At 33.4% G+C, this 13458-nt stretch overlaps 2 protein-coding genes across 3 annotated transcripts; both read right to left on the bottom strand.

Annotated features, from left to right (window-relative positions):
* Positions 1-270: 270 nt before the first annotated feature.
* Positions 271-3215, bottom strand: LOC120071914 (WAT1-related protein At3g18200). Its single transcript, XM_039024340.2, has 7 exons — positions 2904-3215; positions 2750-2812; positions 2546-2662; positions 1912-2158; positions 1065-1223; positions 788-939; positions 271-688 (listed from the first exon to the last, which is right to left on the bottom strand). Exons 1-7 carry the CDS (start codon positions 3095-3097, stop codon positions 529-531), a joined length of 1092 nt encoding a protein of 363 aa, XP_038880268.1. The 5' UTR covers positions 3098-3215; the 3' UTR covers positions 271-528.
* Positions 3216-5021: 1806 nt separating this feature from the next.
* Positions 5022-12619, bottom strand: LOC120071445 (Protein phosphatase 2C family protein). 2 transcript variants are annotated; one of them, XM_039023738.2, is made up of 10 exons: positions 11959-12619; positions 11513-11621; positions 11034-11073; positions 10877-10921; positions 9940-9992; positions 9157-9318; positions 8009-8092; positions 7588-7677; positions 7427-7474; positions 5022-5503 (listed from the first exon to the last, which is right to left on the bottom strand). In XM_039023738.2, the coding sequence occupies exons 1-10, from the start codon at positions 12270-12272 to the stop codon at positions 5393-5395; spliced, it is 1056 nt and encodes a 351-aa protein (XP_038879666.1). In that variant the 5' UTR covers positions 12273-12619; the 3' UTR covers positions 5022-5392. The 2 variants fall into 2 exon arrangements, with proteins under 2 accessions (XP_038879666.1, XP_038879667.1); XM_039023739.1 differs by lacking the exon at positions 10877-10921 and having other exon boundaries at positions 11959-12406.
* Positions 12620-13458: the final 839 nt, after the last annotated feature.

Genomic DNA, 13458 nt, shown 5'->3' with positions numbered 1-13458 from the left:
TTTATTTAACTGATTTATTTGCATATATGTCATTATATGAGTTAGAAGAAATTGAGTGAAAACTTATTATTTTTTTTTTTTAAAAAAAAAGGGTATTCAACAAAAGATGAGGAAAAATGTACTTTTAATTTTTTTAAGTTTGAAGTTAGTGTATTTTTAGTCTCTGGAATTTGAACTTGGTGTCTATTTGATTTTTGAAATTTAAAAAGGGCTCTTTACTCGCTTTTAAATAATAATAAAACAAAATGAAAAAGAAAGAAGAAAGAAAAATCAAGATAAAAAAGTACTTCACAATTCAGTATGCTTTAAGATTGATACAAACAACATTTCCCAGTTTCTTGTTTGAAAAAAAGAAAAAGAAAAACAAAACAGAAAACAGTTTGTTTTACAAGTTAAAAATTCTGGCCTTTTTATCTCTAACAAGACAACAAACATCCTTCATCTCGTAGGATCAGCCACTTCTTCACAACACTCTTTCTAGTAAAATATGTATAGATTTTTCAAATATCATGAAATTACATTACATTTTCATGGTATGTCTGAAACAACATTGTCTTCTTTATCCCCTTTTTGGGTATCCAAAAGGGGATGTTTCAAACACTTGTCTTCTTCTTCTAATTCCTTTTCTTTACTTTTCCCCCACAGAACTGAGTAAAGCCCAAGTGTTATAAGAACAGCACCAATAACCCTGAATCATGAGAAAAAATGGATTAGTCTTCATATAATGTCTATAGAAAAAAGGTCTTTCTTTTTGTTGTGTTTTCATTTCTCGAGTAGTTGATTTTACCCGCCGGAGAATAACCGATCGCCGAGGATGAGAAACGCCATGATGGCTACTAGGAAAGTTTGGAGAGGCTGAAAGACAGCAACAAAGACAGGATCACTTTTGTGGATGCACCATGTTTGGAGAGAGAAGACAATGCCAGAAGCTACAACACCCTACAAAAGTCAAAGGAACAAACTTAGGTCAGTTGGGAGATTGTTTGTTTTCATATGGTTTTATAATGGAAACCAATGAATTGAAATTAATGGAAGAGTTCAGAGTTTGGAGAGTGAGTTTTTACAGCATATATGATTGTGAAGAGTTCTTCAGCAGATTGGATTTTCCAGTATTGATAATCTGTTTCCACAAAGCCAGCTATGACTAGGAATTGGATCAGTCCAAAGAAGCATGTGTATGAAGTTATTGTTAGTTTTGCTGGATACTTTTTCAATAGAGAAGCCTGCAAAAAGTGATGAAAATTCTCAGTTTTGGACTGATCGATTGACTTAAAAACTTAAACTTTGATGGGTAAAGGTAAATTTAATTTTTGATCAAAATTTAATTTTTGATCATCTAATGCTCCCCTCACTCATGGGTTTGAAATAGTTAGAGGACCCAACAAGTGGAAATCAATATTAACTCCTAGACCAACTGCTCTAATACCATGTTAAATCACTGATTGCCCAAAAGTTTAAGCTGATGGGTGAAGGAAAATTTAATATTATATCATCTAACACTCCTCTCACACGTGGACTTGAAAAATGTAGAAGACCCAACAAGTGGAAATCAATATTAATTGAGGAAATAACGTACCATGTTAAATCACCGATTAACCCAAGAATTTAAATTGATGGGTGAAGGTAAATTCAATATTATATCATCTAACATGAATTAACATTCATGTACATTTACCTTTGAACTCTACCTAAATCATCTTAAACCAATGCAAATATTGTCTTTTTAGTTACAAATCTGTGATGTTTCCCAACTCTGATCTGATATGAAGCTTTGACTTTACTTCTGAACTCTACCTAAAAGGTCTTAAACCAGGGGATAATAAATTATCTTTTAGTTGTAAATCTATGAGGCTTTTGGACACTGTAAAAATGTAATATGGATATGGTTATGGGAAGGAAAATGAATATGACCTGAAAAACCATCCAACCAGCCCAAGAAAGGCAGTGGCCTAACAGGTAAATACAACCCCATCTCCAGTTCTGCACTTTAATTGAAGGGTCATCCATCTCTAAGATGCTACTTCCTTGAGTTAGGTAGTTGTTGTGGAGAAGTGGAGGGCCTCTATAGAGAGTGATCACAGTTGCACCTCCAACACTTCCAATGGTTCCCAAAATCTTTGCCAAACCATCTCTCCTTCTGAAGTTGACTTGCTCAAGCCTGAAATAGACAGGAAGTTTGAAACAAAAGACATTAGATCGTTGAAGAAACTGAACACTTCACTTACAGAAAAGAAAATGCCATTACAGGCTAGAACTGTAGTGTATGTTGGAATGCCTTGAATCGGTTATCTGGTGTTCCAAATGATCAACTACAAGGATTTTGACCCTAAGATTTAAAGGAGTGTGTAACTTAAACTCTATAACCTTAGAGGTGCCTCTTAATCTAAAATCTTATTTTTTTTTCTCTAACAATAAAACTGTTCTCCCTCTCTGCCCGTGCACATAGTTAATCTATTAGTGAATCACGTAAATCTATGTGTCAATTCTCTATTGTTTACCTTTTTCTATTTATCTTTATTTTTCGATTTCACAACATTATTTGTACCTCAGAACAGAAGCCATCACAAAGGTAATTGCAGGAACTGAGTTTTGCATTGCAGAAGCAAAAGTTGGAGATGCATAGTTTAGCCCCAAGAGATAAAATCCTTGATTGGCAGTAATCCTGAAACAAGGCAAGTTCCATACATTTTATAAGATAAAAAAGGAAACAAAAATCAAAAGAAATGGAAAGCTCTTTTTGATCTCTTACCCCAATAAAGCTAGAAGGAAGAACTGAAACAGCAAAGAGAAAGTAAGAGGTGGCCTTTCATTCCTGAGAAAATACCAATAAAACCACCTTCAACACAGATGAAAGGATAAACTATCACATCAAATAACTTTATACAACAAATCTACAAACTTACTTCTCTAGAAAATAAGCAAAAGGACTCAACAGAGCTAAGGCAATCGCATTTCGATACACCGGATAAACGACTTTACTAACACCAATGTTTAAAGCAACTCTCGACACAATGTGAAATCCTGCATAACACAACTGCAAAGCAACCAATCCAAGAAGGAGCATTATTTTCTCAGAGACAAGATTTCCCTTTGCCATATTTGCTTGTTTGTTTCACTCTCTTTTGCCTTAACAGTCACAATAAACTAAACAAAAGTACTTCCTATATATATACTATTTGATAATTGAAAACTAGGCAACTACCAAAATGAGGCAAAATGCAAAGGCTTGTCACAATCATGAATCTGCTCATTATTGGCAATATCCATTTGCATAAAAAAATTAATCTTTTGCATGAATTTTAGGTTCTAACTGTGATTGAAACATCCCAATTTTAATTTTTTTTTTTTTTTTTAAAAAAGGCTCTGAATGTTGACTTTTGAAATGGATTTTGTTGGGGAGACAGTATTGGCATTAAGCATGTTAGCCAGATAATGAAAGAGAGGATGATCTCAGTTTTCATTTGGCTTGGCAGCAAGATCCCACTACTTATTTTATCTTTATATATGTTTAATATTGACTCTTGTCTCCTAATACGTATTATCATAATGAGCTAATTATGGCTGCTTAACAATCTAATTGCTGGTTTAGACAGGAATATTAGTTTATTTATAAAAGGATACATGATGTAATATTATCAATAATTGTGATTATAGCAGTTGAATTATGCAACTAGGATAACCATATTGATTATGATGTTGGTGTATGATCCTTGTAAAAAATGAAGAAAATTGATCAATTGGTTTATTGTTAGTGGAACGAATCAAATGAGGGGAAGAACCAAGGATTGGCATGTGCTTGTGATTATTGATTGGACAATTTTTCTTTTCTTTTTTCTTTCTTTATTGTTGGAACAATTTTCTTTCTTTCCTGTTTTGTTGGGACAATTTATACGTTGCTATTTTTCTTATATGTAAATCTCTGAGAAAACCATAGAGTGAAATTTAGGATGAAAAATTTTACAAATTTTGCTGTGCATTAAAAGATTTCTTCCCCTCTAATTTTAATCTATTGTACAAAAAAATTCGGACGTGCCACTCATAAAAAGAAAAATATTCTAATCACTTGAACCAAGACGATTTCAACTTGTGGTTAGTGTTAATATAATTCTCAAAATTGATTAAAAAAAAAAAAAACAAAACTAGACTCACCTAACTCTTTCATCCATGGAAGAAGAAGAAAATCAAGTGGTAAAAAATAGCACTCAAAATGTTCCACCTTTCACAAATAATATCTACGATATTAAGTCTCAATCTTCGTCTTAACTGAGATTCCACCAAAAATGTCTAAAAAATCGTTAGTTTGAACATACCATTTAAAGAAGTTTAATTTTTGTTTTGGTCGTAGAATTAATTTAAGATACACCGAGATGAGTCATTAAAACAATAAGCCAAAAAGAATGTTAGTGAAAAAAATTATTTCTAATAATTTTCTAAGAAAGCCCTCGGTTCCTATTGCTTCTCTTCCAAATAATAGAAAAATATGAAAACCATCTTTAATTATGATGCATGTATATGAAACTAGACGTTTAAATGTATATAATTATGTCCCTTTAATTAATAGGAGTGGTTCTCAATGGCCCATCTATTTGAATATATATATTATCAAACAATACAATAGAAAAATGCATACAATAAATTCATGTGATGACAAGTAAGTGACACATAGATCTCTTTATAACAATACAAATCAGACGAATCTCCACCAATTATTTACCTTTCCAATCATGAGATTCTTCCACCATGATGCAACTTAAATCAACACAACATAATATGAGAAAGAACAATGTGACGTTAATGGAAAGGAGATTGATTTACATTATACAATCAGGAAAAAAAATAGATTCCCTTTAAACTATTCATAACAATCTCAGCCATCCCGATTGGTTCAACTGCCCATGAACTTTAGGCACAATCTGACAATCACAGCTTAAAACAGAGCATGGAAAATAGGTACACAAGTTCAATTCAATATTTGCAATTTAGATGTCCCTACTTTGAAGTGATTTGAGTTATGGATATCATTGAGTTCCAATCATGAAATCATTACTCCTGATTGTTTGTCATAGATAAGAATACATATCTAAGCATGAAATCAACACTATAGTTGTGTTTATACATATTCCACCAACATACAAACAACTAAGAAATCTTTACTTGCACAATATTGTTGGAAGGTAATAACATCAGTATCTTACAAAATCTTGAGACTGAAGTTGCACACAAATTTATACACTACTGTTTCCACATCAGTTTCCAAATTCTCCATGTCTCTTAACTCGAGGGAATTCAAACTTGCTAAGCCCACTTGTGCAAAAAAGTTGATATCTTGAGAGCTGGCTTATACAGCATTAGTAACACAGAAATCTAAGACTCGGAATTATTTCTTTCCTTGTCATTTGGGCTTGAAGACGATGATGATTGCCGTACAGTTATCTTTGCAGCGCCGCTCACGAATTGCTTCCCTCACAAGACGTCGACTTATTGATGCTACAGGCAAGCCGTCCTGTTCAACAAGGATATATTTTGTAATTCTTGATCAACATGAGTGTTTAATAAGACAAAACAACTTACCATAGTCGGCCCCTCATGCAAAAGTCAGAAGAATACATACAACGTTGACATCGTAAACCATGATTCTCATGAAAATTTAATTAACAAATGACCTGAGTAAAAATTGAAAGCAACGGAAGTTCTGCAGCTACATAACACTCAAATTTATTTATGCGCACAGTCACTGACACACAGTGAACGTGTGCAATTTGATTGAAGATGATTCCATCATATTCTAGACATGTCTTGCGTGCATCCAAAAGGAATCGCTAAGCTAATTTAGGGTTGGATGGAAGATCGTGAAAAGAGTTGGATTCAATTCTTAGACTCTTCACTCACGAGATTAACACAGAGCATAAGATTATAAAAGAATCCAAGTCTGCATCTCTTGCAATCTTAGTTCTTTGTCAAAAGGGGAGGAATCGATCAATCATATTTTTTTTACTCATCCCTTTGTGATGTCCATATGGAACAATTGTCTTCAACCTGCTAATTTTCGCTGGTGTTCCCCTCCAACGAAGCAGTAAATATTTGTTCAAAGCTTCTACGGCTAAGGATTCTTTTCTTTTCTCTTTGACAAGACGGGGACCTTTCAGATGACTATGATCAGCTTTATTTCGCTGGAATGAACAAAATAACTATTAAGGATACAATTTTGGGGTTTTGGGCACTGATGACCCAAAATTTGGAAAAAATGAAATATGCCCCACTTTTTAAAACTTAAATTTTTTGACCTTACATCATTAGCATGAAATTACCAAAACAGACAATTGTCCATGCAGATTAGGATTTCGCTGTCGCTACTCTCCCTCCTCTTGCTCCTTTGAGTTAGGTTTTTCACTCTTTATTTTCTCTCGTTCTCATTCTCGCTCTCGCTCCTCTTGCTTCTCACGCTCCTTTGGGTTCAAATTTTTTTCACTCCTCACTCTCTCTATTTTCTTTTGGGTCATGCCATAGTAGCGGAGCAAGAGTCGAGTCTATCACGCACACATAATTAGGTCATATTAATTTCTGCAGAGGATGACGCAAGCAAAAGGTCCAAAAACTAAAGTTTCAAAATGTGGGATGTTTCATTTTGGGCCCAAAATTTGGGTTGATTATACAGTTATCTCTACAATTTCAACGACCCAACAGACCTTTGATGGCGCTTACCCTTGGACCATTCGGTCGTGTATTCTCTCTAAGAATTTTGATGAACATTCTTTTTTTTCTTTGATAAAATCTCTAAGAATTTTGATGAACATTCTTATTGTGATATCCAAGTCAACTAAAGAGGTTTTCTATTTTTATCAACTCTTTTGGCTAATAGGGCCCCTTCCATTTATTGTGACCTTCATTGTTAACTTTTCGGAAAAGGATTTCAAGTTTTCAACTACTCATTTAAAATTTTCAGATAAAGGAGAAAAACAATATGTCTTCAAACAAAATACCAACCGCACATGTCCTTTATCTAAAAAATAGAAAAAACAAAAAATAAAACCTCTATCTAGAGTTCCTGTTTCCCCATTAAAGTTATATGACATCTGAAATAGTAAATAAATGAAAACAACCAATAACAATAAATAAAGTTCATCTATGCAACAACTCAACCTAATGTTCATTTAAGCCTAAGCCATAAACGGATGCCAAAATATATTTTGTAAGAAAAAGAAGAATGCCAAAGTTGCGCCAATAGTTTTATTTTGACATAGCCAACCAAATATCATTTGTTAGAATAACGGAAACTGTGTTTGAAGATAAGATTAATGTGAAAATTGGTTCCTCTAAGCAAGGGTAAACAATAAAATGGAGTACTTCATGACCATGAAGTTATCACTCAGCAAGATTCTTGGTAAAAGAAAGAAAAGAAAAAAGAGAAAAGAAACATGGCCCCTACCTTCAATAATTTCTGGACAAAATCGACGGCATCACTTGGTCCAAAAACCTGAAACAATTTTGAAGGAAATCAAGAAGGAGAGAGAAAAGGAGATAAGGAAATGACAACAATCACAGGAACGATGGAACAAAAGAATCAATAGCACTGAAAGTCAAACTAACCCCCCAAAGTCCATCACATCCAAGAATGATAAAATGCTCCCTATCAGTCAATTCAAAAGAATGAACGTCTGGAGTTGCGATAACACCCAACTGCAAGTAGTATGTGGTTGTGGCTCAGATTTCAGTTCAAAAAATAATGGCAAACAGAGAATGTTTGGTTATAGTTTCCTTAATGCTAAAAGCATAAAGGCAACTTAAAAGAGAACATTTGGTTATAGCTCATAAGGGAAAATGGACAACCTCAGATTGGGGTCTATCACAGAAAAAAGGTCGTCAATTAAAAGATTTCAGTTTGTTATAATTTCTTTCAAGATGCTATGTTTCTCATCCATCTTAACCTTTGCCATGAGATTTTAAACTATAAACAACTAAAACCAGGAATTAATGGACAATAAGGGTGTATGTATCAATGCATTAAAACCTTTTTGAATTGGCGATCTCCAAATGCCCGAGAAACTTCAAGACGACCCTGCAAGCGACCATTTGAACCAACAACACCACCAGCCTGAAATAATTCATATTTTTTTTTTAGCTCTAATCAGGATGGCAAAGACTAGTGCAATTTGATGTACAATGATAAATGCCGGCAACAATTCTGTGATGCACTAACCAGGCTGCATACATATCCAGAATTGTATAACATCAAACATTCATACATCTTATTAAGGCTTTTTTTTCATGAGAATATCTGAAATTCACATCAGATTTCTGCTAAGTTAATACTAATTATTTTGTTTCGAAGTTCCACAGGAGATCTGGATGCCCCTTCCATGGATCCATTGGACCTCGAAACCTTAAAAATGTCCATTTGAGAGAACCCAAACATTGATCCAAGTCCAACAGATGCAATTTTTTAAACTATATTCATTAATTTAGTTAAAGACAAGACTCAGCAGTAGGCATGTCTGATATCACATATCATAGACAGCATAGTGAAGGTAAGTAAGCATCACAAAGGAATTTCTTTACTCGAGTGCAAATTTCTTCCCCTTGTTGAAGAGTATCATTATCGACTGTGCATATGCCAAAAAGTTCACTTGAGACTATTTGCTCCTTCAATGATCATCATTTTGAATGTAAGAGTGTGATTCTTGGTGCTTATCAGCCAAGTAGCAATTTGCCAAAGAGCAGGAGGCAATAGAAAAAAAATTCCTTACTCCAATCTTTTAATCTCTTTTTTGTTGCCAGCCAATGAAACACTAAATATGCTAAGCTATCCAACAGATGTATGTATAGAATATATTGTTGAAAGAGACATCCTGAACCTTTCCTATTTCTGATAAAAGGAATCCTTTAAACTTAAATGATAAGATATCACATACAACGCTCCAACTATCTATTAGTATGGTATAGTTCTGAATCTTCAGATGATATCTCTCATTGACCACACAAAGATTATAATGCTATTGAAGCATAAATCATTTGCTTGTCGTATGTCTTGCTTGCTGTTACCCTTCTAGCTAGTGCCTTCTTTTCTTTTCTTGTTCTTTTCTTTAGTAACACAAATAATCCACCTTCATAGTTCTTACCTTTTGAATGTCTGTTCTTTAAAAGAATAAAGGTTCTTACCTTTTGAATGCGAGCTCTCTCCTGTGGGTAGATTGCCTTATGTTCCCTTGTCAAAACGATAGCCTTTAAAGAGCTTCCACCATTAGGATTATTCGTCGATTTATCAGTAGTCAAAGATCGGGCTACAACTGCTTTAGCATCACCAATATTAGCAACAAAAACCTATAAAATTCCTTAGTCAGAAAAACACTATCTTGAAAATCAGGGAAATCAATAAAAGACAGAAAGAACAATAACTTAAGCAAGCTGCATGTGCATTAAAAGAAAAAGGACAGCAACATATATGATCATTAAAAAATGGCAGTTCCAAAAGAATGTGCCCTTCAAAAGAAAATTACAAGTGTCTATTAGTCCTATGTTTGGTAAACCATTTAGGCACTATATAGATTGGTCCCTTATATATATGGCATTGTCCAAATTCGTCCTTGTTAAAAACTTGAATTTCATCCTTATTGAATCAACTTATTTTAACCAAATTCTTCTGTGAGGAAGGGGGAAAAACTGCGATGATGTGAAAATAAAAATTGATTGAAAAATGAAAGTATCCAAATAAACCTAAGAAGAAGAACATAGATGATAGATTACATAGAAAGTCTCCAAGTAGTAACAATCATCAAAGGAAAATTGTTCTGAAAAATATACTCAAAGAGCTCAAAGTTCAAACCAACTTAACACATACCATCTACCCTTTTCAACTTGAAAATAACTATCTGAATCAAAGACGTGATTTCATTTCAAAATATTTAGATTTCCAGCAGGTCAATAATAAAACAGTAAACTTACTGTTTGACCTAAGACCCAAACGCAAACAGCAGTAGCACCATCCTGCCATCCCCCTGAAACAATTTGTCAAACAACAAAATGTAATTAAGGTTCTTAACCATAGCCTAAGAAATCTTCAAGCACCTAGATTTCCTCTCCACGAGATACTTTTTGATAAAGAGGGAACTGGAGTTAGTTATTGTGAATAGGGTGGGGGTGGGACGGAGTAATCTCTTCGAGAGTGCAGTTTAAAACATAATATCAACGTTAAGCAGCCTGATGAAACAATTTAAAGACCATGAGTTTGGATATGATTAGAACTCATCTCAATCTTGGAATCACAGTAATGCAATGCAACTGCGTGTTTTTTATTTTTCAAAATAATTGCTTAGAATAAAATTGATTTTCTGATGCAAGTGCCTTTGCCTTCGGGCCGTGGTTTTCGTATCAACCAAAAGTCTTGTAGACTAGTCAATGGACATGTGCTTTGCGAAGCACGGCCAGTATACAATTAGCCTACACTTACAGACAGATGTTTTTTAGTGATCAAAAGATCATTGAATCTTTAACTTTTTTTTTTCCTTAAATATAAGAAAGACAAAATTTTCATCAGATTGTGAATGGAATCTCTTCGACTTGAAGAGGGGCCTCTCTCAACTACACCTTTTTGTTATTCAAATGAAATGTAGTTTTTTTTTTTTTTTTTTTTTTTAAACTTCTTGCCTTCTCGGAGGTGGGTAATCTTATCTTCCTACTCAATGAGTTTTGTTTCTTATCATTAAGAAAAAAAAAACAAAACAAGACAAAAAATTATTGCTCATATATGATTTACTAGCAGGCAATTAGACTGAACCCTTCTATACTCCCATGGATACAAATAGAACAGCTAAGCTTTCTTTTATAGTATAAACATAATTATGAAAGTAACCAGCCATCATAACTAAAACATTAGAAGCACCTGCAGAACTTTCTTGAAGAAGAGACTCATCCGTTTTCCGGAACCCTGCAATGTATGTATGTATATATATATATATATATATAAGCAATTAAATACATCAAGTTGCAAATACGACAAATGCCAAGTCATTGATGGGAGGTAAAGAAAACATTCATACCATCAAGTATTGCCTTTTTAGTTGCTTTTACATCCACCAACTGGATCGACATGAACAAATGAAAATAGAGGCAAGAAGTCAGAAAATGCGAATATGCAGGGCATCAGGAAAAGATGACACAAAAATCTCAATACCATCTATGTACATGTGAGTCAAAGTGCCTTTAAATTAGTGATTGATAAAAAGGCCATGACCAATACTAGCATGTGAGTCAAAGTGCCTTTCGAGATATTTATCAGAGTAGTATAATTATTTTGCAGCTAAATTAAGGTCATACTGGAAAAATGGTATCTGTTCAAGATTAATCAATATGTTAATTATATTCCCCAATATCCATTCTAGATGGACGAAGTTAGCCACTATCCTCCATTCAGCATGAACAAATCTGAACAGTTTAAAACAGGTTCAGCCCATGAGGTCCTTGTTTCTAGATGATGTACTAATCTAATATGCTGAAAAACAGACTAGGCAAAACACACCAACTCACGTGGTAACCCGGCCGAGAGAACGTTCTTATGCAAATGCTTTTGAGCGTGCTCTGCAGCTAACCGACCCCCATGACCATCATAGATAGCAAAATGTGCACATCTGACCACAAAAACAAAGAACTAATTGAAATTATTGCTTCACAATCTGTCAGAATAAACCGCTGAAGTTCATAAGTAGCACATCTTAACACTACCTTAGCCAACAATAAATATTTTCATGATTTAATCAATTCCCTCAACTGTTTAACAGGAGCAACATCGTCCTAATACCAATTACCCAAATCATACTACCCGGTGATGGTGAAAATATGCCTCGTGAAGACTCAAAGATTGCCAATTCAAGATAATACCCATGAAGCATATAATATAATATAAACTCAACAAGGGCACACACAAATGCAATAGAACCGTAATAAACAACCCAAACAACTAAGAACCTCAATTTCCCAGGAAAATCCAAGCTTGCATCCAAGAGTAAAACCCAGGCATCTTCCATTGTATGCCTAGACCCTTTATCCTCGGCCGCATTCGCTTCAATTTCAAACTGGACTCCCCTCCTGATGACCTTAAGTTCTTCATCACCATTAGCTTCCAAGTTTCTACTGGTACAGTCGCCAGTTTCATCAGCTACAGCTTCCGTTTTAAACTTCTTCACAGCAACATCAGCATCTTCGACATCTGCGCTGCGCTTGGACTTGGTTTCGAGCTTCGAAGTCTCCTCTTCGAGAATTGATTTAGCGCTATCGGTCATTGTATTGTACTACAAAGATAGTTTCAAGAGATGTGGATAATTACTGTACTGAAGAAAATGCCCTATCTCAGGATCCCCACCGGAAAAGAAGCCATTGTGATATCATTTGTTACGGTGACTTTCCGGGACGAAGAAGGCCGTTTTATTATTATTTTTCTTATTTTGTTTATTTCATTTTATTTTTGTAAAAAAAAAAAAAAGAAAAAGAAAGAAAAGAAAAAAAGGGGTACTTGTGATTTAAAAAAAAATTATGCCAAAACAAGATATTATGTGTTACGATCAAGAGGCATATGGTTCGACTATCTCTACTTTTAGATTTGAAAAGCTAAAACGATATCGATTTTTTTTCCTCTTCCTTCTTTCTCCCTCATCTCATAAATTACCAAAATTGATTGACTATTACTGTTATGATAGTCTATCACTTAGCGCTACAACCTCTAAATCAAATATCATCTATAGATATAAAATTGATTTGAGTCCAAAACTGATGTCATTGATCCATGCATACTACTAATAAAACTATAAACTTGGACCCGATTGATAATCATTTCACTTTTTTTAAAAAAATTAAGCTCATTTTCATCCCTATTTCTTAAATTATTTAATTATTAATCGTATTCCAAAGACAAAAACAACATTTTAAAAGCTAGTTTTTTTAGTTTCCAAAATTTGGCTTGTTTTTTAAAATATCGATAAAAAATAGATAACAAATGAAAAGATTTAGAAATGAAAATAGTGTCTTTAAGCTTAATTTAAGGGAAAAAAACAAAAATAAAATAGTTACCAAATCGGATATTAGTTTTTCAATTTTCATGTTTGTGTTTGAATAGATCCATAAATAAAATTGTCTAATAGGTCAATGAACCTACCAATTGTGTGTCTAATCTATAGGTCTCTAAAATATTCATAGTTTAAAATTTGTTCGATGAATTACATACAAATTTGAAATTTATTTCTAATAAAACATTAAACTTTTAATTATCAAATAATTTTTAAAAACAATGAATTGGATAATAGTTATTCAATAGAAAATTGAAAATTTAGATAATTATTAGACACAAAATTGACATTTAAAAATATAATAGTTCCTATTTAAAGTTAAAAAATCAAATAGAATGATAGACATCATATAAGTCAAGTTCACTTCAATTAGAGATCTAGGAAAATAAATTTTTGTTTGACAAAA

Source organism: Benincasa hispida, chromosome 2 (genome assembly GCF_027475165.1).
Source record: "Benincasa hispida cultivar pf3 chromosome 2, pf3_genome.v1.1, whole genome shotgun sequence".
In the NCBI taxonomy this organism is placed as follows: domain Eukaryota; kingdom Viridiplantae; phylum Streptophyta; class Magnoliopsida; order Cucurbitales; family Cucurbitaceae; genus Benincasa; species Benincasa hispida.
The sequence above is the reverse complement of the archived record's forward strand: the minus strand, read 5'-3'. Positions and strand labels throughout refer to the sequence as shown.